We start from the raw sequence: 25,696 nt of genomic DNA, 5'->3' as shown, positions 1-25,696 counted from the left end.
AATGAACAATAAACATATGAAAAGACATTCAATCTTACCACCAATCTAGGAAATACAAATACATAATACTTAAAAATTAATTTGGAGATGTTCATTAAAAATAAGAATAGTGATTACCTCTCAGTATATTTTGAGTTACTTTTAGTTTCTTCTTTGTATTTCAATGTACTGTCAGACTTTTCTCAATGAACGTATATAATTTTCTCAAAATATAAAGTTATTTTAAAACTGCCTCATTAGTTGTTTGCAGAAAAAGTCTGGCCAGTGGATCAGAAAAGAGAATTTAGAAACATACCTGAGCAATTTAGTTAATATGATAAAGGTGGCACTTCAAATAAGTATGGGACAGAAAGATTATCAAATAAATGGTAGTAGAATTAGCTAGCTAATAAAATAACTTAAAAAAAAAAAATCTGGATCCCTAACTCTTTGTTGACTCCAAAATTCTAATTCCTGATGGTACAAAGTTTAACATGTACATGAAACCATGAAAGTTACTATAAAAATATAACAGCATTCATTGTAAAATATATGTTCATTATTTTAAATGAAAATAGTAAGTTGCAGAACAATATTTATAGTATAACCCCAGGGACTTAAATCATTCTTTCTATAGTATATGTTTTGACCAAAATTATGAAACCCAGTGTTTTATTCATCATTATATTGCCATCCTCTATCACACGTGACTGGCACAAAAATATATTAGTTGAATGACTGAATAAATGAACTCTTATGCACTGTTGGTGGAACTGTAAATTGTGATAACCTTTCTGGAGAGAGTTTGGCAATATGTATGAAATAATAAAATGAGCATACAATTTAGCCTAGCACCCCCATTTTGGGAATTTATCCTATGACTAATTTTCACAAGTGCATAGAGATACATACTCTAGGTATGCAGGGCCAATGTTTTTATAACAAGAAAAAAGTGTGTATGTAAGGGAAGAGATGGTGTGGAAATGGCTGTCCTGCAACAGGAATTTGGTTAAATAAATTATGGCAATTATTTCCATGAAATTAGTATCTATTTAAAAATAAGATGTTGATTATTTGCCATAAAAATAGTCGTAATTAATTGATAAATTAAATGAGCAGATTACAAAAATATGATGTCACATAGATAAAACAGTATACATAAATAGGCAGGTGTATATAGGCACAAGGAAATTTCTGGAAGGAAATGCATCAAAATGCTAGCAATGATTATTATTTGATTGTTAAGATAGTGTGTTTTTACTATCAATGGAATTTTCTATACTGGAGTTTTATCTTTACAACATTCATATACTTTGGCAATCAGAGATAAACAATAAAAGTAAATTCATTTACAAAATAGAAAAGTGCTTCCTAACTTTTAAAAATATGTGACTAAATGACAAAGCAAAAATCCTATAATTAAAAAGTAGCATAAAGGTAAATCTAACTTTAATATCTTTCCTCATTTGAAATAAACAATTTACCATACTTTATATTTTAATTTACTACTTGTATTCTATGACCAGGTTTAGGTAGTAAATGTGGTTAAATAAGTTATATTCTACATTAGTATGCCAAATCACTTCTGTGGATGTTTCTGCTTCCATAGAAATATCAGGATACCCTCCAATTAAATCTCTAAAAGACTATATACTGTGAATTTTTATTCAAATACATATGGGTAATTATAGCCATTCATAAAAATGGGCTAAATATGTTCCTTACCTTTCAATGAAAAGTAAACACTGGTCTTTTGGGTTGTACCAAGGGAGGTGTTCTGTAGCAGAAAAGGATCCTGTAAATAAAAATAGCAAATACCTGTTTTTAAACTTCATTTTGCAAAAGTTTATTCACATATTACTGGACTTGTAAATCATACGTTAGTATGACTAGAATTTTACAAATTAGAAGGAAATTGGTGGCAGATGACATCGTATACACTGACAGAGGATGCACTTTCATTAGCACACATCCCCCCTCCCATCCTGCTGTTCGTGAAATAGAAACCTGCTGCACAAAAGTATAAAACATATAAAACAGTCTGCTTTTTAATAATTCTACCTAACATTTTAATACCCCTTTGTTTTATCTAAAAGGTTGTTGTTACAAGAAGTGAGAAGGGCTACGTGGCAAGTTAGCAGCAAGGTTGGGGTAATATTATATGCCAGCTTAAAAAGAGAAACATAATAAAAATGCTGTAACTGACTCACGGCAACATGGGTTCGCAAACCTTGTAGATGGATATAAACCAGGCTTGCCAAACATCACAGACAGCACTTATTAAATCTGCTACGTGGAATGCAATATGCCTGCTCTCTAGCCCCTCCCCCCTCTGCCAATAAACGACTCCCCTTTTCTTCCCAGTGTAAAAAATACATGCTCATAGAATATTCAGAGAAAAAAAATTTTTTTCCCCCGAATCATCCAGTCACACTACCCAATGACGCCATTTAGAGCATTTTCATCCAATTTTTTAAAAAACAGGTTTTTGTCAAGAGGCCCGTGAAAAACCAAACGTGAATTCAGGATGGGCGAATGGGAGAAGGAAGACACTTCCTCTTCTTCCCTTGTTAGGAACTAGGCCTGGTATTTTTACCTCATGTATACGCTTTTTTTGAATTATAAAACTATAAAGATAAAATTTTGAGGGGAAAAAAATCGCCTTCCACGGGTGCGTGCTTCAGTCACCAAGGAGCGTCTGGGAAGGTGGGCGGAGCCAGGGGGAGCCCGTGGCTTTTGGCCATTCATTGGGCGCAGGGTTTATCAATCAAGTTCGTCCAGCAAATGAGGAGCGAACTAAAGGCACACTGGGAACGAAATTAACTGGAGGTCTGACTGCAAGGGGAGGGGGGCTCGCGGTCTAAACCGAGAGGAGATACTGGGGTCTCGTACTTCGCCATTCGGCTGCGGCACGCCTCGGTCCTTCGCCGCTGCAGCAGAGAGAGGCCTTATCGCAGCTGCTCTCGGTCAGGCCTCTACTGACACTGCCATCGCCCCGCCCTGAGCTGCTACTGACACCTCCGCAGCCTGGACCTCGGCCGCCGCCACTCAAGCATCCGTGAGTCATTTTCTGCCCATCTCCGGGCGCGCGGTCTCTGCGGGAGGCACCACCTTAAGAGCTTTGCGGGCTTGCCACATGGCAGAAGCAAATTTTAAAATGGTTTTGGAACCTGCCGCCCAGGGGGTGGCTGAAGAGGAGATGGCTAGTTCGGCTAGTGATTCCGGGGAAGAATCTGACAGCAGTAGCTCTAGCAGCAGCACTAGTTGCAGCAGCAGCGGCAGCAGCAGTAGTTGCAGCTGCATATATAGAAAGAGGAGGGGGCCTGAGCCTTCCAGAAGGGCGCGGCGGGCTCCGTCGTGTACAAATTTCGTGGATAGGCTGCCTCAGGCAGTGAGAAATCGCGTGCAGGCGCTCAGAAATATTCAAGATGAATGTGACAAGGTAGATGCCCTGTTCTTAAAGGCAATTCATGATCTTGAACGAAAATATGCTGAACTCAATAAACCTCTATGTGATAAGCGATTTCAAATCATCAATGCAGAATATGAGCCTACAGAAGAAGAATGTGAATGGAATTCAGAGGATGAGGAGTTCAGCAATGATGAGAAGGTTCAGGATGACATCCCCAGTGAAGTGCCTCCCTTAGAGAGTGAGGAAGAAAGAGCCCCCAAAGAAAAACCGGAGGTAAAGTCTGAAGAAAAGGAGGTTCCTCAAGAAAATGCTAGGGAAAATGCTGATTCTATTGATTGGATGGAGGTAACGCCTGAGGTAAAAGAAGATCCCAAAGAAGTCCCCCAGGGAAAGGCAGAAGGTAAAGAACAGCCTAAAGCAACAGAGGCTAAGGCAAGGGCTGCAATAAGAGAGGCTCATAAAAGAGTTCCTGAGGAAAGTCTTAAAGAAAGAGTTAATCTTAAAAGAGCTCGGAAGGGAAAGCCTAAAAGAGAAGATCCTAAAGGCATTCCTAACTATTGGATGATTGTTTTAAAGAATGTTGACAAGCTCGGGCCTATGATTCAGAAGTATGATGAGCCCATTCTGAAGTTCTTGTCCGATGTCAGCCTGAAGTTCTCAAAACCTGGCCAGCCTATAAGTTACACCTTTGAATTTCATTTTCTACCCAATCCATACTTCAGAAATGAGGTGCTGATGAAGACATACATAATAAAGTCCAAACCAGATCACAACGATCCCTTCTTCTCTTGGGGATGGGAAATTGAAGATTGCAAAGGCTGCAAGATAGATTGGAGAAGGGGAAAGGATGTTACTGTGACAACCACCCAGAGCCGCACAACTGCTACTGGAGAAATTGAAATCCAGCCAAGAGTAGTTCCTAATGCATCATTCTTCAATTTCTTTAGCCCTCCTGAGATTCCTAAGATTGGAAAGCTGGAGCCACGAGAAGATGCTATCCTTGATGAGGACTATGAAATTGGTCAAATTTTACATGATAATGTCATCCTGAAGTCAATCTATTACTATACAGGAGAAGTCAACAATACCTACTATCAGGATGACAGAGATTATGGGAACAGGAAATACTGTACATACAAAAGAAGCTGTCTGAAAGATTTTTAAGAATCTTAAAAATTCAAGCAGAAGTGAAGCAGGTTCATATAGCCTTGAAAAAAGAAAAAAAAGAAAACCTGCCATATAACCTGAACATTCCTTACAGTCTTGTGTTTTCATATTCTTTTGGTACTTTGTTTAAAAAAAATTGTCTTAAAGTGTCTGAGTATCAGTTTATTCTATCTAGCCTGTTGTAGTGTAACATTCTTCAAAATATGTAAACTGCTGTCCATTATCTAAAGCATGTTAGTTTGGTGCTACAGAGTTGATTTTTGTGAAGTCCTTTTGTCATGTTCCTATTAGATTGTAGCTGTGAAAACTGTCAGAATTGTTAACTGAGACAAATATTTGCTTGGAAAAAACAAAATTCCTGAAGTACCAGTGCAAGTGTTTTTTGGTGGGTTTTTTTTTTTTTTTTTTTTTTCTTTTTCTTTTTCCAGCCCAGAAGACTAAGGGTTTAAATCTGCTTGCACTAGCTGTGCCTTTATTACTTGATTACTTTGCTGTAGAAATACAGTACTTATACTAACGAAAACTGTGCATTCTGAAACTTGACTGCTTGAAAAAAAGATTAGCATACATTTAAGAATGTCTGTCAAGATCACATTTGATACAACTGTGAGCTTGTTTATGTGACATAGTGGTCTATAAATTTAGTCATAATATTGTTTACCACTTTGGTGTTAATATGACATAGTATTTTAAGAAAAGTTTCCTTATAGTGTGTAATTGTAAACTGAAGATACCACATTTTCTTTGTAATATGTTCTACTTTGCCTTTCACTGAAAGTGATCACTTTACATCATTTGATACTTTTTTTATGTTCTTTTACTGCAACCTAAAATAAATAAATGTCAAATAAAGTGTGTCATGCTATAAAAATCTTGCATTTTCTTCTAATTATAAAAAATGTGTTTTAGAAAAAAGTAGAGAATATTGGGAAAAAAGAAAATTCAAAAAAAGATAACTATTATTAACATTCTGATATATTTCCCAGATCTTAGCTCTTCTACACATGTAAGTTATTCGAGAGGAATGGGACAGGGGAGGAGGAAGAGGACAAGGGAGGGAGAAGAGGGGAAAAGAAGGAAAGTCAAAGTAGAGGAGGGAGGAGAAGAGGGTGGGGAGAAGGGTGAGAAATGGAAGGAATGAGAGGGGGAGGGGTTGGGAGAGGGGGACTGGATAGGGGTGGGGGAGAAGGGCAGGAATGCCCTCACCCTGAAAGGCCATCTATATAAGCTGTTTTTACATGCCCCTGTTCACCCTCCACCTTGGCTTGGGAGGAGGTCACACTACCATGGCTCATTTTTTCTTACAGGTGACTTCATGATCTCACGTCTCCTGCACCATGCAGCTGGTCTCAGGGTAATTAGATCCTCAGAGTTTGGGCTGAGATTAGTGTAAAGAAGAGGCCCCTTAAACTCAGTTTACCAGAGAGCTTTGCACTTGGCATAAAGGCACAAGCACAGCAAATAATAAAGTGCTATCTTATTTCACATTTGCCATTTCCTGGCCCACATATATTTTCCGTTAATACCTTACAGGAAGGAACTGTAGTAGAATGAATACAGGTTTTGAGAATTTCTGAGTCTTAGGCATAAAATTACCTAATAGTCTTCCCAAATCTCACCATATATAGTTTAGTATCTTGCTTGACAATAGCCCCCCCCCAAGTATATAAAATGTAAAACTATTACAACCCATGACCTTACTATATTTAACCAGTCATGTGTGTTTGGATATTTAGGTTGTCTGTGATTTATGCAACATCAAGAAGCAAACTATTGCTTTTAGCCATACCACTACACTTTTGAGAGTGCCTCTGTTTTAATTCCGAAATTTCTGCATCCATCAAGAATGGATATGGCAGATTTACTTATATGCCAGAGCCAAAACAGACTATAATAGATATGATGTACATGGCTTATGGCTGTGTAGGTCTCCAAATTGAATATATACTGTGCTTGCCAAACATCACAAATAGCAGAACACTTAAAACTTCTACATGGAATCCAATACCCTTATTGCATCTTAAAACTCTTACCAAAGTATTTAGCACCTTCCCTGTCTGCAGTTTCCATATTAAAGGAAAGCATGCCATTATAGAATAGTTGAAAAATAGAAGCAGAAACACAAAAAGTAGTCACTCAGAGGCACACTACACTAAGATATGCCCTGTTTTTACATTGGTGTATTTTCTCCCAGCCCGTCTCTTGATAAGGTTTTATCATAAATTCTTGTCTAAAACCAGTTGACTTCAAGTTGGGCGGGTGTAAGAGAAGCTAATTGGAAAGAGCTTACTGCTACGACTATTTTTAACTTTTAAGTTTAAGCCTAGGAACGGGGGAGGGAGACAGGTGCTAAGGCTTTGTGCATTAGTAAAGTTAGGATTCCGGAAATGCAGGCTGTCTCTGCTGGATGCTTCAACCCTCTCTCAGGTTGAGAATGGTGAGTAGAGGCGGGAAACCCGTTGTGCTGGCACATTCATTGGACTGGATGTTTGTCCATCACACCGCTCAGCCAATGAATGATGTCAGAAGGAGACGCCGGCTAGGACCGAAGCTAATTGGCAAGGGGTGGGGGGCGTGAGAAGTGCTTAACAGGGTTTTCTGCGTATTCCTTCTGATGAGCTTTTCCTTTCTCTGTGACTCAAAACTAAGGCCGGCTGCCCTTTTCGCGGCTGCTCCCCACCCAACCGAAGAGGTCGCCGCCGCCTCCTCTTTCTCTGCAGTCGCCGCCACCTCCTAATTAATGAGTTCATTCCTGTCCTGAGTTGGGCGACTAGTAGTCACTCTAAACGTTTGCTCTTTTCGTTTAATATGGCAGACTCAGGTAACAAGGGACTCGTAAGCAGCAGCAGCAGATGCTGAAGAAGAGATAATGCAAGAAACTTGAGCTGAGTGAAGAAACTGAAAACACCGTCAAATGATGCAAGTACCTCACTCTGCCGCCGAGAGTGCGAGGGTCCTGGAGGTTGCGCGCACCGTCTTTCGATACCGGTGTATTTGTCCTCTAAAAGCTTCAGGGACGATGTTAAATAGAAACCGAATTTCATCAGGAATTGTGTTTTAAAAAGCATAAATGCTCAATGATGAGGTGTTTGAGCCCAGCGGCTCATGTATGCGGACAACGTGGGTTTGTGCCTACAGATTACAAACTGAACGTCGTGAAAGTGATGAGGATCCAGATTCTGAGACGACTGGTAAAGTTGAGAAAAAGAGGGGCAAAGAGTGAAAAGGAGAAAAAGGATTTAGAAAAAACCCAAAGAACAAAAAACACCCCCCCAAAAAACAACTTTGAAGTACTGAGTATATGCTGACTTCATAAAGTTGTGCATTTATATGTCATTTGAACAAAACGAATATTTCAAGACTAAGGTGGTAAAGAAGATAGGAGCTAATGTTAAAATGAAGTTTCTTAACCCCTTTCTCTTTAAATGTTCGAAAATTGAGGTTTGCAAAGGATGTCAGGTAGATCAGAGGGAAATGAAGAACACCTCTCCAAAAGCCAAGGTAATCGCATTTTAAATGGAACACTCTAACCCAAACCGAACAAGTTCCCAAAGCCATTTATTTCTTTTAGTTCTTTATTTCTCTTGAAATGTTACAGTGCTTGAAAGTGAAACCCATGGGGGAAAATAGTCATTTTTTTATAACTTCGTAATTGCTGGAACTTAACATACCTTTCTAATTCAAAGATGAGAATTACCCAAAACATGAGAGTCTGTGCAAACCCAGTATGAGAGCAAACTGAAACGCCCACTGAGATCGTGACCCCAACTACAGTATTTGAGATGAGAAAGCTGAGTTTTAAAAGATCTGGAAAATACTTTGAACTTCTGAGTTCAGAAAACAACATGATTTGGTGAAGCAGAGCGTGTAACCTTCAGTATAATAACTTCAGCACTATTATGCATTACTTAAAATTGCATGTTTTGTGTTTTTGTAGAGTATAGTTTTAAAATGTCAAAAAAATGGAATGTTAATGTATTAAAACATAGCATTTGGAAGTATACATTTCTTCAAGAGATGTAGAACAGCAGCAAGTTCTCTAAAGCGTTTATATTCATTACTATGTAGTTTAGTTCTTATGATGTCTTTATGTCATACAGCTATTAGAGAGTGACTGAAAATGATCAGGACTCTTCACTGGAGCTAGCATTTACTTGGGAAAAAAATATACTCGAAGAACCAATTCAGTTTGTTTTGCCTCCGGCTTACAAGCAGGAAGGGGTTAAGTCAACTAGCACCAGATATGTCATTATTTTGCTCTAAAATGTGACTTATTTATTATGTGATAGTACATTGCAAAATTTTACCACTTGGATAAAGTAACATAGAATTAAGAATTTTCAGGAACACATTAATATAAATTCTCTTGATTTTGAACTTTGCATGACAGAGGGATTTATAAAGAAAAATAATCATAATGAAGTTATTTCTCATAGTGGTGTTAGTAAAAGTTAGTGTTTGCAAGTGTTTTTCTCATCTTTTACTCCTCAGTTATATAAACCAAGATGATCAAATATATTTTCTTTGCACTATGCTTCACTGAAAGTTATCACATTATTTTCTTACATTTTCTGATTGTAAAATGTGTTCACTGTAGAAAGTTTGGAAGATATACTGAAAAGTCTAAAAATAATTTTAAATAATTCTATGCTCAAAGATAATCATACTTTATATGAAAAATAAATATCTGTATCTATATGTGTATTAGCATAACTGCTATTCTGTACCTTTCATTTTTCATTTATTATATTTTGGAGACCATTCTATATCAGTGCATGTAAATTTTCATTCCTTTTAACATACATTAAATGGATATACCATATAGTTTTCATCAGGTCCTTATGATGGGCATTTAGGCTATAGCCATCTTTTTCTATTTGATTACTAATTGTAAGAACAGTCTTTGAATTAAGAAAAAAATGTTTCATATGTTGCAGACATTTTTTCCTTTTTGTTTTGTTCAGTTTTTTCCCCCTGCAGAAGAGTTTTAATTTTAACATAGTCACATTTCTCTCTCTCTTTTTTTTTTTTAAATTATGGAGTTTGGGTATTTGGGTTAGAAAGGTCTTTCCACACGAAGATCATTATTTTTAAATTGCTCATGTTTCTTCTAGTACTCTTATAGTTTCATTTAAAGCTTTAATCTTTCTGGAATAATTTTAATGTAAAGATCAGGGTAGCTATTTATGTTTTTTAGTTGTTTCAATGATGTTTATTGAATACTGAGTGTATTATCCAATTCATTCCCTTATATTTTGGGGCCTATTCCTGGGCTCTTCTGTTCAGAGGTATTAGTCTTGTGCTAGTATAAATCATTTAAAACATAAATTTCTCGTACACATTTTTATATCTGGTAAGAATAGTTCCTCATAAAACTAGTTTTTTATGATTTTCTTGGATTTTTCACCTATTTTTTTTTCCCAAAATGAATTGCAGTATCACTTTTTGTCAAATCCTTCCTCTGCCCATCAAAACCTATTGCTATTTTAATTGGGTTTGTTTGAATTTATAGATCAGTTTACAGAGAATCAACAACTTCATATTATTCAGTCTTCTTATCAAACGGAAAAGGTGTGTCTTTCCATTTAATCAAGTTTTTTTATATCCTTCAGTAGAGTTTTATTTATTTATTGGTAGCTCGCCAGCATGGGGATCTAAATCCTTGACCTTGGTGTTATCAGCACCCCGCTGTAACCAACTGAACTAATTGGTCAGCCCTCCTTCAGTAAAGTTTTAAAGTTTGTTAAATAGTTTCTGAATACTTCTGAAAAGTCTGTTTCTCAGTTTTCCCCCCTTGTCTGCCTTTGGCTAATGCTATTTTGCTTCTTTTAAATTATCTGTGCTTAGTCATTATGTCTTTTCTTTTCAGCTTTGAATGGGGACAGCCGTTCGCTGAAGTGAGCTGTGTAAAGAGGTGGGAGGAAAAGAGCTTGTGCATCACAGAAGCTTCAATTCAGGTTTGTCTTATATCATTCTCTCTCCAAATTGTCATGTCTTCTTTTGGAGGCCGTTTCTCCCCTCAGTTTATGGTGTTCTCTCCTTCTTCAACCCTTAGCATTGCAAGCTTTATGAGTTACAATGTCACCATGAGTTACAGGCCACCATGCTCAGTGACATGCCTCCAGTTAGAAGGTTTCTGTGGTGATCTAGCCACTATGTTCCATATATAACTATTGCAGTAACACATTTCTCAGTCTGGATTATTCAGATATATGTGGAGTATGTGAATTTCCTTCTGTTAATCCACAAAAGGATTTTAAATTGCTGGGCCTAAACCATCTTTTCAGCTGCCTCTCTGTTTCTCCGAGTCTGTTTATTTTAGTTTGTTTCTCTCACTTTCTCTAGTGTTCTACTTTCTCTCTAGCTTTGTCTACTTTCATTCTTTTCTCTCTTCTCTTTTCACATGCTGTCTTGCTTTTGACTTCCTGGACAGATGGTTAAGTCAACTTTGGCTTGGCTACTGCTTTTCTATACCATTTTTTTTTCTTTTGGCATAAGTAAGTGTACTGTAATCTGGAGAGATGAATTAGAAGTTTTAGACAGGGAGGATTTTTATTTCTAAATTGGGTAAGATAAGTTTATAAATCAAATTAATCTGGTTCTAAAATCCCAGCTGAGGAAATGATTATCCAACAGAAATTGCTATGTCTTTATAAGATACAATATAAATTAGCGGCAGCGCCCTCACTGGAAGACAATGCTTGAAAAATTCAAACATTCCAAGCATAGAAATCAAAATAGAATAAATTTTGATGTTGAACATACCTTTTTAAAATTCTTTACATTAAGATTTCAAGTTCTTTTGTCAGTAATTGGATGTTTTCGACAGTTGTTACATCCCTGAGACAAGTTTGACTTTCTATTTTAAATAATACTGAAGTAAAACAAACCAGCACTTCTCCTCTCTACTGTCCCTCACTCCCCTTCACATGATCATAGAGGAAAAATCAAGAACTTCTCTTCCTCCTCTTACCCACAAAAGTGATCTTTCAATTATTTTTCTTTTTTATTATTTTGAAAATAAGAGCGACAGCTTTATCGAGATATAATTCACAAACATTACAATTTACCTTTAAGGTATACAGTATAATAGTTTTTAGCATATTCACAGAGTTGTGTAACCATCACCAAAATCAACATTTTTATTACCCCATAAAGAAAACCTGTACCCATTAGCTGTCACTCCCCATTTCCCCCCAGTCTCTCACACTTACCCCTCAGTCTTAGGCAAACACTAATCTACTTCCTATTTCTACAGATATCCTATTCTTGACATTTCATATAAATGGAATAATATGAAATATGACCTTTTGTGATTGGCTTCTTTAATTTAGCATGTTTCCCAGGTTCATTTGCATTGTGGCATGTATTAATACTTTGCTCTATTAAATGGCCCCGTAATATTCCATTGCATTGATATACCATATTTTGTTTATCCATTCACCAGTTGATGACATCTGGGTTGTTTTCGCTTTTTGGCTCTTATGAATAATTCATGTGGACATATGTTTTCATTTCTCTTGGGTATAAATAAACCTAGGAGTAGAATTGCTGGGTCATATGATAACTCTATGTTTAACCTTTTGAGGAACTGCCAGACTGTTTTCCAAAGCACTGCATCATTTTACATTTCCACTGAGAGTTCCAATTTCTTGATGACCTTCCTAACACTTGTTATTTTCTGTCTTTTTTATTATAGTCATCCTAGTGATGTGAAGTGATATCTCATTGTGGTTTTGATTTACATTTCCCCCATCACTAATAAGATTACGTATCTTTTCACCTGCTTATTGATAATTTTTTTTAATCTTCTTTAAAGAAATGTCTATTCAGATTCTTTGTCCACTTTTTATTTGGGTTATTTATCTTTTTACTGGTAAGTTGTAAGAGTTCTTCACATATTCTGGATACAAGTCCCTTTATTTGATATACGTTGCAAAAATTTTCTACCATTCTATTGGCTGTCTTTTCACTTTCTTGATGGTGTCCCTTGAGGAACAAAAGTTTTTAGTTTTGACTAACTACAGTTAACTATTTTTTTTCTTTTGTTGCTTGTGATTTGGTGTCATAGCTAAGAAATGATTGCTTAATCCAAGGTCACGATGATTTACACTTATGTTTTCTTTTAAGAGTTTTAGAGTCACAGATTTTACATTTAGGGCTATGGTTCGTGTAGGTTTAATTTTGTGTATTGTGTGAGGTAGGGATTCTTTTACATGTGGGTATCCAGTTTGTTGAAAAGTCTAATTTTTCTCTATTGAATTGTCTTGGCAACCTTGCCAGAGATCAATTGAGTGTAAATTTGAGGGTTTATTTCTGGATTCTCTATTTTCTTCCATTGATTTGTATGTCTTTCCCTATGCTAGTACCACATAGTCTTGATTATTGTAGCTTTGTTTTCAAATCAGAAAATGTGAGTGCTCCAACTTTTGGCTATTTTGGTTCCTTTGAATTTCTCTATGAATTATAGGATCAGTTTGTCAAATTTTTGCCAAAAAAAAAAAAGGCAGCTGGGATTTTGATAGGGATTGCTTTGAATCTGTAGATGAATTTGAGGAGTGTTGCCATAGTAACAATATTAAGTCTTCCAGTCCATAAATGTGGGATGTCTTTCCATTTATCTAGAATTTCTTTAATTTCTTTAAGCAGTGTTTTGTAGTTTCATCATACATGTATTGTGCTTCCTTGGTTAAGTTTTTTCATAAGTATTTTATTCTTTTTGATGCTATTGTAGTAAATTGAATTGTTTTCTTAATTTCATTTTCAGATTGCAATTCTATTTTTTAAATAAGTTATTTATTTCCTTATTGCTGTTTTTGTTGTCTGTAGACTTTTCTCTCTTTGGGTGAAGCTCATAAGATTTTAAAACTAGTTTTTCTACTAAAGGACACTGACATTAAATTGCCGTCTATATAATGCTGATTCTTCTTTGTGAACTTGTATAACACAGATACAGATTGACCTGTCCAATTTATTAAAATTTTAGATGTAAAGCAAGTGTAAAGGTATAATTCTAGGAACAGAGCACTTCTTAAATATAGTAATGGAAAATTTGCTGCTTTATTGTTACTCTCTTTTCATTATTGAATTGCAAAATAATGATAAATAGTGACCTTTGACATGACAGTATGTTTAACTTAGTATTTGATAGTCTTTCTTTTTTCTTGAAATTGGTTTTTCTTCTTTTTGTGTAGGTTTCCTAGTTTAGTCTATCTTTTGTTTTTCTACCTATCTTTTATTATTCTGTAATCTTTGTTGATTTTATCAGTCTTGTGTAAGAATATGTATCTGTTAGTCAGCTGTTTCAAATTTCCCACACAGACATTTCCTGCCTGCCCCAGGAGTGTTGTCTTAAGAGGATTAGTTCTAACAATCATCAATTTAATGACGTATAACCAGTATAATGAGTATAGTCATTAATTTTATGTGTCAACTTGACTGAGCCATGAGATGCCCAGGTATTTGGTCAAACATTATTCTGGATTTGCCTTTGAGAGTGATTTTGGATGAAATTAACATTTGGATTGGTAAGCTAAGTAAAGCAAATTGCCTTCCCTTATGTGGGTGAGCCTCATCCAATCACTTGAAGGCCTGAATAAAACAAAAAGGCTGACCCTCCCTCCCTCAAGTAAGAGAGAACTCTTCCTACTTGACTGCCTTTGAGCTGGGACATTGATTTTTTTCTTCCTTCAGACTCGAACTCAATCATTGGTTCTTCCTGGGTCTCAAGCTTGCCAACCTGCAGACTGGAACTATACCTTTAGCTCTTCTAGGTCTCCAGCTTGCTGACTGAAGATCTTGGGACTTGCAAGCCTCCATAATCAGATGAGCCAACTCCTTATAATAAATCTCTCCTTCTCCCTTTCTTATGTATCTTCTATGGGTTCTGTTTCTCTAGAGAACCCTGACTAATACAACAAGTATCCTACTTTCTCATCACACTAACTCCTCCTCCAACCCCTACTCCAACTTGGAAAAACTCCCACTCCTACTCCACCTTGGAAAAACTCTTTTTCTCTTTCATAATCCTTATAGAACCTGCAGCCTAAAACTACCCTTCTGAGAGAATCTACCCTCAGTGACTCTTAGAGGCCCAATATCTCCCATCCTTATAAGGAAGGCTTTAATGTGCGTGTGTGTGTGGGTGTGTGTGTGTGTGTGTGTGTGTGTGTGTGTGTGTGTGTGCGTGCGTTAAAGCCCCAGTTTCTCTACCACTACATAAGGAGTAGCCTTCCACTCACTGGTTATTTTGTATTTTTCAGGAAATTCTAATTTCTTTAACAAAATTTGGCCCATTCTCTAGCATCCTTCTTGGAAAACAACTCTTTGATTTAGTTGGCAATTTTTCTCACTGAAGAAAGCATAAATAAACAAGTTTTTTTTTTTTTTATTGCCATATGTTATTCTCTGATTATGCCTCTGCTACACATATATGTGAGAAAACTGGTTTAGGAGTCAGACAGACCTAAAGTCAAGGTTAAGATATGTGAAGTAACTTAGTTTAATTTCTCCAAAGCCAGATTTCTCATCAGTAAATGGGAATAATAATGGCACCTGCCTCACAAAGTTGTGTGGAATAACTGAGATAATGTGTAAAACACTTATCACAGGTTCTCTGCCACATAGTAAATGATCAACAAACTTTAACTATTATTAGTACTAATATTAGTATTATTTATTCAATAGACTAAGGAGATCAATGAAATTCTATCCCTGTTCTTTCCAGCTTGTTGCCTGGTCTCTAAGATATATTTTCTTAGTCCTGTATATGAAGTGATTATCTGGAAAATCTAGCTCATTTTGTTTCCCTCTGTCTATGGTGAATACACACACAGATTAGCAAGACTTAGCATGAGTTTTCAATAAATGAAGTTAATCTCTTAAAACCTGAGATGGATCTAGGTAAACACCAGAAAGAGTTTATGATGATAGAAGAAGCTATAAACTTAATTATTGTGAAGTGCATACCTAAGATATTGTACGCAAAAATTTTGGTCAAATATGAGGGACTTGCAAATGCAATTTTTCAAAGTAGGCAACTATCATGAAACAGTCTCTGTCCTTTAGGAGTTTCTAAGCAAAGAGAAAATTATTAATGATGTTCTATTCCAGCTGTTCAAGTAGATCATAGCTCATGTTTTTATAAAAATCAAAATTCATGCATGGATAAGCTTTAAAATTTATTGCTATTCTTAGACACGTATATTCTTAGCAAAATGTTATTGAACTCTACACATTCAAGAATGTTTATCATTTTTGAATAATTAGTTTTTGTGACTTTGGTTCATTTGATTTTGATTATTTTCAATTTTTCATTTTTCAAATGTGACAGGCTTGGGGTATTCAAATGTAGAGATCACATCCATCCCAGGAAATGGAACAATTCAAATGATAATTAGAATCCCAAGTTGTTCTGTTCCCAAGTGAACCTGTCAAGTTCTATCTTGGCAATACTGAGTGGTAATTGACCCATGCTCTGAATAAACCAAGCCTAGAAAATTACTTTATTTTTAAAGACCAAAAGTCTGGGAGATTGATGTGCTATTTGTGCCTGAATTAATTTTGTCTAAGAATTGAAATTCTATGTTTAATCCCTGCCCCATTAAAATGTATGTTTTTCCTAACCTCTGTAAGACAACTTGGTGTACTAGGATGCCCATGGGCTTTGGAGTGACCATACCTGGGATTCAAATACTGCTTCTCCAGTTATTATATCATCTTGAGTAAGGCAATCACTTTTAAAACTAGGGGATATATAGAGTTATGGGTCATGCCCCTGTGACTGTATTCTTTATCCTCTTTATTTACTTTCATAGTTAAATTTTGAATATATAGATAGAGGGAAAATATTCTTATCATTTAACAGTCTATTGTAGGACACTTGTTAGAAGGCAGGGAATTTACATATTAATAAATCACTAGAGTATTTATTAGGAATTAGTAACACACATATTTCTAGACTTTGAGGTTCAAATATATTTCCAATTGTTATTTGAAAAAAAATCAATTTGACAGCCCCCACACACGAGTTTGACCACTTACATGAAAATATAGAAATCTTGTGATAAGAAGTCTTCTGCAGGCGAATAACATACCTGTTGAGCATAATATTTTCATGAAATATTTCACTAGAGATATGTTATCTGTCGAAATATATTTTCTGCTGTGTACTATCAACTTTGACTAAAGAATGTGGTCATTAGGTCTTATGTTCTGTGACCTACCAAGACAACTGGGTGTAAGGTGGCACTGTGATTTTTATCTGTGGACCCTTGTCATCCTCAGGCTTGAGCTAGGTCATGACAATTCAAGACAACTGAATATTTTACTACTATCCTTTATCTGGTATGTGTTGCTGAGTAGATATAGTATAATAATAACAACAACATATCTTCTCTAAATCCTCTAATGCATTCATGATGAGTATATTCTGTGTCACAGAAGTGTTTCATTTTATGGTATGTACTGGGAGAAAATGAATCTTTTCCTAAAAGTTGGCACTTAAGATCTTTCTCAAAGTCTCTACAGTGCAAATCTGCATAGAGATTTGTGTTCAAGTTGAAAATTTCCAGATAAAAGCATCTCAGAGAAACAAGTCTCATCAAATAGCACTTTGGCTGTTTTTTGTCTTTTTTTCCTTTTAACCAACTCTGCAAGTGACAGGCATTCAGTAAAGGGAAAACTATTTGATATTTAGAGGGAAATATTCAAAGAGATACCTACTATGGAGGGGAAGAGTGTTCCAGAAAGTAATTATTATCCAATTGAGTGAGATGCTTCTGGCTTCTTTCATAGGACAGAGGTAACCAAGTGCTTTTATAAGAACTTACATAGGCATTCTGGCACAGTGTTCCATACTTGCAGTCTCTATGGAAGTCAAAGCATTCTTATAATTTCTCTGTAGTAACGTTTCTTTTAATTTTGTTGGACTTTGGATCTATATATTCAGTTTTTAGAAGAACCACTGGATAACCTCTAATAAAACATAAAGGATGCCTAAATATGAAGAGGAACTGAAGAGTATCTACTCTGATCCAGAAAGTATATTGGTATAAGACAATTCTTCTCTATACTCCCGCTGCAGTTTTCTGCTGTTTTATTTCTACTTCACCGATTAACATGGATTTGAATGCTTGGAATTCACAGGAAAGAATACTTGACTGACGTACACTTGGTCCTGTCATGATTGTGTGAGCCTGGCAAGATTTTAACCTCTGAGTGGAAGGAATCATCATTTGTTAATCTCCTTCTTATAAATCTGTTAGTGAGATGAATTTTAGCCAAGAATATTATAGTCATCTACTATCATTGGTATAAAAATATTCTAGTATATTTGTATGAGTAGTAGAATGATATAAGGAAAATAAAGTAATATTATTTGGTCAGTGATTATTATGTTTCATAAATTTAAATTTAAGTAATCACTAATCATAAAAGTAGCACTTTTGTTTTCATATTTGCATGAGAAGGACTTACAGTATTGATGTATGTTTTTGAATACTGATCGGGAAATTTTCTCAAATTATTTCCTGAGAAATTTAGGCTTGAAACATCACGATCATTTTGACTGCTTCTCTTTCACATACATCCCAAGTCAACCAATTGCTAAACCTGTTTTAATATTTCCTTTATACTAACTCTTAAGTCCATTCCCTTCCTTCAAGGCACATAGACTTTAGCGTCTGACTGTCTAAATTTGAATTCCAGTTTGGCCACCTACTAATTGCATAACCATGGGCAAATACTTAATCTCTCTAATTCTCAGTCTTTTCAACTATAGAATGGAGGTAATAACGTTTACTTCAAAGGTTATTATTCAAAGTACTACTGTATATCCCATAGAATATGGTCAGGTTCTGACTCTGCACAAATTTGTTAAATGAATGAGTGACTGTCTACTCAAATTTTAAAAATTTATCTTAATTTAGTGCTGTGACCCCAGGATTACTCAACCACTTCATTAAAGATTTTAATTGGCCTTAAATGTTGCCCTGGTTTATATTATTCTCCAAGGCTTGCAATTTGTCTTTTTTTTTTTTTTTTTAACAAAGTCAATAGATCCATCATGGCTGCAATTATTTTTATTGTGTACTTACTAGGTGTCCAACACAGAGTTAGATGCTATGTGGAATATGGATGAAATATATGCTGCAATCCCTGCACTTAATGAGCTCAGCATCTAATTGGAGAGGCAGGAAAAAAATCATATATGTATGAAAAGTTAAGTAGCAATATATGTATGAAAAGTAAACTAGCAATACAAAAGTGCCTGGAAAGATACACAAGAAGCTGTTAACAGTAATTAGTTGAGTGAGGAAGCAGGGTTTATTATGGGTAGATACTTTTCATTGTATGCTGTTTGTTGTTGTTATTACTGTTTCTATACTGTTTGTTGTTGTCATTTTAATCAAAACCTAATGTAAAATTCCAATTCAGTATTATAATATGAGATATAAAATGCACTTTATGGTTAAATCTCAGCTTTTTAGCACATAATATAAGTGCATTTCCTAGGAGGGAGTTTCAGTCACTTATTGTCTATACAGAAAACATCTGTAGAGCACTTCTCCAATATCATGGATGGGGCTGGGCTTTGGGGATGGAAAGTGGAGAAAGATTCTGCCTTTGCTCTAAGAAAACCTTTCAGTGGGGCAGGAAGACAAGCAAACAAATAGTAAAATCTGATAGATGCAATAATTCGGGTGTGCATGAGGTGTACATGGGAACACACATGAGCAAAGATAGAACTTGAGAATCCTATTAATCACTTAGGATTCTGTGCTGGGCTCTGTACTGAATAAAAAGACTCTCAGAATATATTATAGAAGAACAGTGCAGAATGCTTTGATGTGGCTTGGAAAGTCTGCACAGGCAAACATGATATATTTCATCCTGCCTCACATTGCAAGATGGTTGAAGCAGAGAGCGCAGAGTAACCTCCTCATTCACTCCTTTTCTAAAGCCCTCAGAATCATGCCCGTGGCCACCATTTTTAATCCATTTGCTATGGCATGGTCCTATAATCCAATCACCTCTTCCAGACTCCACCTTTCAATTACTGTAATAGGATTTCCCACCCTCTTAACAGTCACAGTGGGGGCCAAGTTTCTTTTTAAATCATAAGGAAAATGTCTATGCATGATAAATGCTGGAGGACAGGACATGGTTTCTATACGCAGCCATAGTGAACCTTGAAATATTTTACTGCTGAGGAAGATAAATTTCAGGCCCAGCCACTGTCACAACTGGACAAATTGAATGCCAGAGAGCACCTCCACAGAAAATCAGATCCAAGAAAGCACAGAGCCAAGCATGCTCAGCTTCTTCTCTTCAACTCACCAATCAGGAAATCACTCCACATCTTCATGGGGAGGAGTGAGTGAAGGGGTAGAGTGTATTTTCCATATGTTTCTCTCTACGGGAAAAGGAGTGGAAAGTTCCTCCTTTCCATGATCCCATGAGGCCTTGGGAATAAGGGTTTTCCTTCCAGCTCTTTCCAGAGGGTCTTGAATTGGTTGTTCACTCTTCCTCTCCAGTCAATGCCCAGGGTTTGAGTCTACCACAGGCATGGAGTAAAGTGCTTTTTAAATAATTAGTTTATCTTCAAAATCATGCTGAGGAGTGTGTATTTATTATTATCCCCATTTCATAAATGAGATATTAAAGGGGCAGAGAGATTGAATGATTTATTGTATGGCAGGACTAGAACTAGACCAACAGACTCCTGGGTAATGCTTTTATGCAAATTCAAGAATTATGTCATTCATTCAACTTCCCACTGTCACTTTCATTTACTCACAGATTTATTCACTTGTTCATTTCTTTATGAATCACTTTTTATGTATCAGACATGTTACTAGATTTATTTTTGTATATATTTCAATGCTAAAATCTGTTATATTAAGTATTTGTGCTTTGACTATATAGGTTATCAGTTTCCAATACTTAATGAGTTAAACTGTGCTTTTATTTCACAGTTCTTGATTTCACATTAGTAAACTGAGCTTTCACATCCAGTGAAGATTTTTTGTTAACATTTCTGAGAAATAGAAACATCAAAATATAAAAGTAACAAATTATATTTTAGAAAAATTGGACACGACAGAAAAGAAAAATATCTTACTATAATTTCTTCAACACAACCATTGTTATTTTGATGCAGTTCTTTCTGAAAACCAACATTAATTCAGTTTCTCCTATGTATCAGGCCCTGTGTGAGGCCCTTTTGTGTTTTATTCAATCTGTCCTTGTAATCCTCATAATAATTTCCATGCTGAGCAAAACTATATTTTTATTCTAAAAATTAATTGTAAATTTAAAGGAGAAAGGAGGAAATTTATACCTGTTGTTTTCCATGGAGGTAAGCTAAATAGCTGCTAAGTGACAACTTCTTTCTAGTGAAAACACACCACATTTTCTAAAAAAGGAACCATTTTCTATTTTAACCTTACTTCCTATTAACTCTTCAGTCCATGACAGCCTGGCCTCTTCCACGATTAGTCTACTAAAGCTGCTCTTGGAAATGTTGCCAATGACCCCAGAAATACAAAATTCCATAGATAATTTCCTGTACTTATTTTAGTTGACTTCTGGTCTATGGAAATTGACATTCTTAATCCTTCCCTTCTTGAATGTCTTGTCTTCTGGTTTAGATGAAAGGAATCATCCCTACTTCTACCTCTCTCACTGCTTATTATCAGAATTTTTTGTGCTGTGCTTTCTTTCCTCCTGGGTTCCTAGACATTAATGTTCTTCAAGGTTACTATTAAGCCATTTTTCATCTAATTTATTCTAATGGACTATCTCATCTACACACTCAGCTTAATCTATAACTTAAATGCTAATGATTCTCAAGTCTAGATCCTTCTTCAAAGAGAAGATATGTTTTTGAGTGTTACAGAAATATTTGTTCATTTTAAAAAATTGAAAAATACAGAAAAGTAGAAAAGAGAAAACGCAAACACTCCTATATGCCAAAGATAACCACCGTTACTTTTTGGTGTTTTACTGTTAAAAATTCTTTATTACTACATGATTTTAGTTTTTTAAAATTTTTTAACTTTTTATTTTTTTACTTATTTTATTATGAATATTCATGAGATACAAAGCTGATTGTTACCCCTCATGGCATAAAGTGAGGGCCAGATTCATACCATTATGAGAAATTACTTTTGTACCCTGTGTCCCCCACCAAATTATCCTCCCCTCCCCCTTCCCTCCCTGACTCCACATTGTAGCCCAAGGAATGTTCTCTCCCTCTGCAAGACCAACGTACTACTCTGGTCTTTCTTTACTTCCTACTTTCTCTTTTAGCTCCCACATATGAGTGAGATCATATGGTATTTATCCTTCTGTGCTTTGCTTATTTCAGTCCACATAGTTTCTCCGTGCTCATCCATGTTGTTTCAAATGGGAGTATTTCATTCTTTTTTTTTATGGCAGAGTAGTATTCCATGGTGTATATATACCACAGTTTCCTTATCCAATCATCCATCAATAGACATTTAGTTTGGTTCCATGTCTTGGCTATTGTAAATAGAGCTGTGATGAACATGGGAGTGCAGGTATCCCTTCAACATGATGATTTCCATTCTTCTGGGTATATACCCAGGAGTGGAATTGCTGGATCATATTGAAGATCTATCTGTAGTTGTTTTAGAAACCTCCATACTGTTTTCCATAGTGGTTGTACTAATTTACAGTCCCACCGACAGTGTAGGAGTGTTTCCTTCTCTCCACACCCTTGTAGCATTTGTTATTCACTATCTTTTTGATTATAGTCAGTCTAACTGGGTTGAGGTGGTATCTCAATGTAGTTTTAATTTGCATTTCCCTAATGACTAGTGATATTGAGCATTTTTTCATGTACCTGTTGGCCATTTGTATGTCTTCCTTAGAAAAATGTCTATTCAGCTCCTTTGACCATTTTTTAATTGGGTTATTTGTTTTTTTACTGTAGAATTGCTTGAGTTCTATGTATATTCTGGATATTAATCCCTTGTATGCATAGTTAGCAAAATTTTCTCCCACTCTGTAGGTTGTTGTTTAGTTTTTAATCATAATGTGCACATATTAATTTAATCTGCATAAAGCTGGCTGGTCTTGAAGTTCTATCACAGGTTTATAGGCAAATGAACCTTAGTACAATTCTAAATGTAGATATTTGTAGGAATTTTTTCTAGGGGTGCCTCAAAAGTGTTACAAAGTCCAATTCACTGCACATCCTTTGAAATTCCTCTTTCGACCTCTTCCTTCTAAGTGCCCTCCACTGCTTTCCCTTCCCTGCTTCCTCTTTGATATCCAGCAACTCACAAATAGACTTTTGCCCAAAGGCTGTACACATAGCAGTCCCTCTTGCATGGTTTTAATGTTTTTTGTATAAACAAATAGTTCTCCCAGCATCCCACCCAAGTCTGGGGAATAACAGCCTCCAACTTGTTCCAATACTGCCCTGCTTATTTTATTTAACATTATATCATATTTTAAAATATCTTCATAAAAATAATTCTTGGAGCAATTTTTCTAAATTACCAAATTGATCATGTAACTTCCCAGTTTAAAATCTCTCATTGGCCACTCCATTCCTGATTGATTTAATGGTAAATTTCAAACTTTTAGCTTAGAGTATAAAGCCTTTCAAACACATGCAAAATTGTGCCTAGTGCTTAGCATGGTAAGGGTTATTTTTCCCTTTCATGATCTGGCCCCTGTCCATCTCTCTGGCATTATTTTCTATCACTTTCACCTGAACTCTGTACTCCAGTAGTTCTGAACTACTTTTCATTTCTCAGGAAGTGCCATGTTTCTCTTATTTCTAGTAGATATGGAATACTTTTCAGATTCTTTTTCCTTTTCTGGAATCCCACCAGTTGTGCCAGTTCCGTGAGCATATTCCATTAGGATTCAGCAGAAATATTGCTTTCCCCAGAAAGCCTTCTCCAATTGCTGGCTGCTTGTCATACTTATAATGAACTACCATGCAGTTATTAAAAGTTATGATTGTTAAACATTTGTAATAGCGAGAGAATTTCCCATAGTATAATGCTAAACAACAAAACAGCTGCATGCAGAATTGTATCATTAATATGATCCAAACTGTATAAAGAAGCCCAGGAAAAAAAAATACATCAGAATGTTACAGAAGACTATGTACTGATCGTGCAATATTGTGTAATGTTATTTTAGTTTTTATATTTTTTACAAGTTTTCAAAATTTAGGTAATGATCATGTTTTAGTTTTATAATAAAGAAAAACGTATTTTAAAAAGCCTTGCACACTTCACACAGTAGAATATTTAGGGACCGCATCTAACTCATCGTTGTATCTCCAGCAGCAACTCACTCAGGTCCTGGCAGAGAGTAGGAACAGAAAAATTTAGAAGAGAAACATTTTTACTTTTTTGTCTTTTTCGTGACCAGCACTCAGCCAGTGAGTGCACTGGCCATTCCTATGTGGGATCCGAACCCGCAGCGGGAGCGTCGCCGCGCTCCGAGCGCAGCACTCTACCGAGTGCGCCACAGGCTCGGCCCAACATTTTTACTTTTGAGGATTGCTTAAGTAAGGTTTGCTGTGAATTTATGGTTCGCATGAATGTTTGAGGTAATACGAATTAATCTTATGTGACTTCATCTATCTATTATTAAATTGAACTTTGGGTGCTGAGACAAGAAGTTAATAAAGACAGTTTCTTATTGGAGAGTTGGTTGGTTAGAGACAAAGAAAGCACTGCATCTTAGTTACAGATGCAGGAAGAATCTGTTAAGGGCAGTCATGTTGTGTGAGCTAAGATTAATTGGTTTCATTGACAAGCATATTGGTCTGGTCATTAATGTCAATGTTGGCTAAAAAGGAGATGATTGCCAAATTAGAGAATCATGGCAGGAAAGTGGAGCCCACTTTTAAAAATGTAATCTTGTCGCTTTCATTTCTTATAGGAGACGGCATGATTGATTATTCTGATTTAATTTTAAATCACATCTAGAATGTGTTCATTGACAGTCATTTTACACTATTAAAGCCCTGCGACATTTGCCGCACTTTGATTCCATTCCATCTCCTAAAAAAGACATAACCTTTTTAATATTTTAATTAAAACTTTTGTAAGACAAGTACTATATTAACTTATCCTCACTGTAAAATATTCAAACAATTCAAAAGTTTATAGAGTAAAATGTGAGAATCTTTCCCCACAACCTGCCCAACTTAACTTGTCCCTGTTTCTCAAATGCTTGCTTTCTTCTAAGAGGTCGCCATTGTTAAGTTTGGTGTGTGTCCTTCCAAAAGGTTCCCTATATAACTACATACACATATATGTGCAAATAAAATATGTACATCTATCTATCTACATACGCTTACACACACATACATATATACACACATAATAATATCTGTGTATCTCCCCCACAAATGGGACATCTTGTACATAGTGTTCTGCAACTTGGTTTTCCATAAACAATTTTTTCCATGTCAACACAGTCTTTTCTTATTACTTCACGTTGGTTAGTAATATCAATGTGCCACAATTCATTAAATCATTCCCTTTTTGAAAGGCACTTAGGTTTTGCTGTTTCTGCTGTTCACTCGCTTATGTTTTCTTACAAAGAATACTGTAATGAGCCTCCTTGTAAATGCCTTTTTGGGCACAAATGCAAACTTTTTTTATAAGGTAAATACTTAAGAGTGAAATTACTTGGCTTAAGAGTATGCTCACTTTTAACTTTAAGAGACACTGCCAAATTGCCCTCCAAAATCATACTCCAACTGGTAGTATATAAAAATACCCATTTCTGCACAATCTGTCAACCTGTAGATACTATTACACTTTTGCCAATCAAATGGAAAGAAAACAAAAATGTGCTGATTGTTGTAGTTTTGCATTTCCCTTGATTGCTAGTAATATTAACTATATTTTCTTAACTTTAGTGGCCAACGGTGTATCTTCTTAGAAGGCTCGTCCATGTGGTTTGCTCATTTATTTTTCCCTGATCGGTTGTGTTTTCTCATCAATTTGTAGACACTTACTTCATTTTTGAGGATATTAAGCTTTGGTTTAATTGTAATATATTTGTTGAAAATGATTTTGCCCAGACTATCACTTTACATATTTCACTCTACTCTCTTTTTGCTTACATGATGTC

At 35.7% G+C, this 25,696-nt stretch overlaps 1 protein-coding gene and 1 long non-coding RNA gene across 2 annotated transcripts in view; both read left to right on the top strand.

Moving 5' to 3' along the window:
- Nucleotides 1–3,115: 3,115 nt before the first annotated feature.
- NAP1L3 (nucleosome assembly protein 1 like 3) lies at nt 3,116–4,681 on the top strand. The gene has a single exon (XM_063084316.1). It carries the CDS (start codon nt 3,116–3,118, stop codon nt 4,553–4,555), a length of 1,440 nt encoding a protein of 479 aa, XP_062940386.1. The 3' UTR covers nt 4,556–4,681.
- A 2,538-nt stretch (nt 4,682–7,219) lies between these two features.
- LOC134367271 (uncharacterized) overlaps nt 7,220–25,696 on the top strand; it is a 68,043-nt gene continuing 49,566 nt past the window's right edge. The window contains exons 1-2 of the long non-coding RNA XR_010022394.1: nt 7,220–8,059; nt 10,428–10,515. This is a non-coding gene — a long non-coding RNA (uncharacterized LOC134367271). The remainder of the gene's footprint in view (nt 8,060–10,427; nt 10,516–25,696) is intronic.

Source organism: Cynocephalus volans, chromosome X, assembly GCF_027409185.1.
Source record: "Cynocephalus volans isolate mCynVol1 chromosome X, mCynVol1.pri, whole genome shotgun sequence".
Lineage (NCBI taxonomy): Eukaryota > Metazoa > Chordata > Mammalia > Dermoptera > Cynocephalidae > Cynocephalus > Cynocephalus volans.
This window is presented reverse-complemented; position numbering and strand designations above follow the sequence as displayed.

Bases quoted from the DNA above. Each gene is read 5' to 3' on its own strand.
- NAP1L3 (XM_063084316.1), top strand. From the start codon at position 3,116: ATGGCAGAAGCAAATTTTAAAATGGTTTTGGAACCTGCCGCCCAGGGG.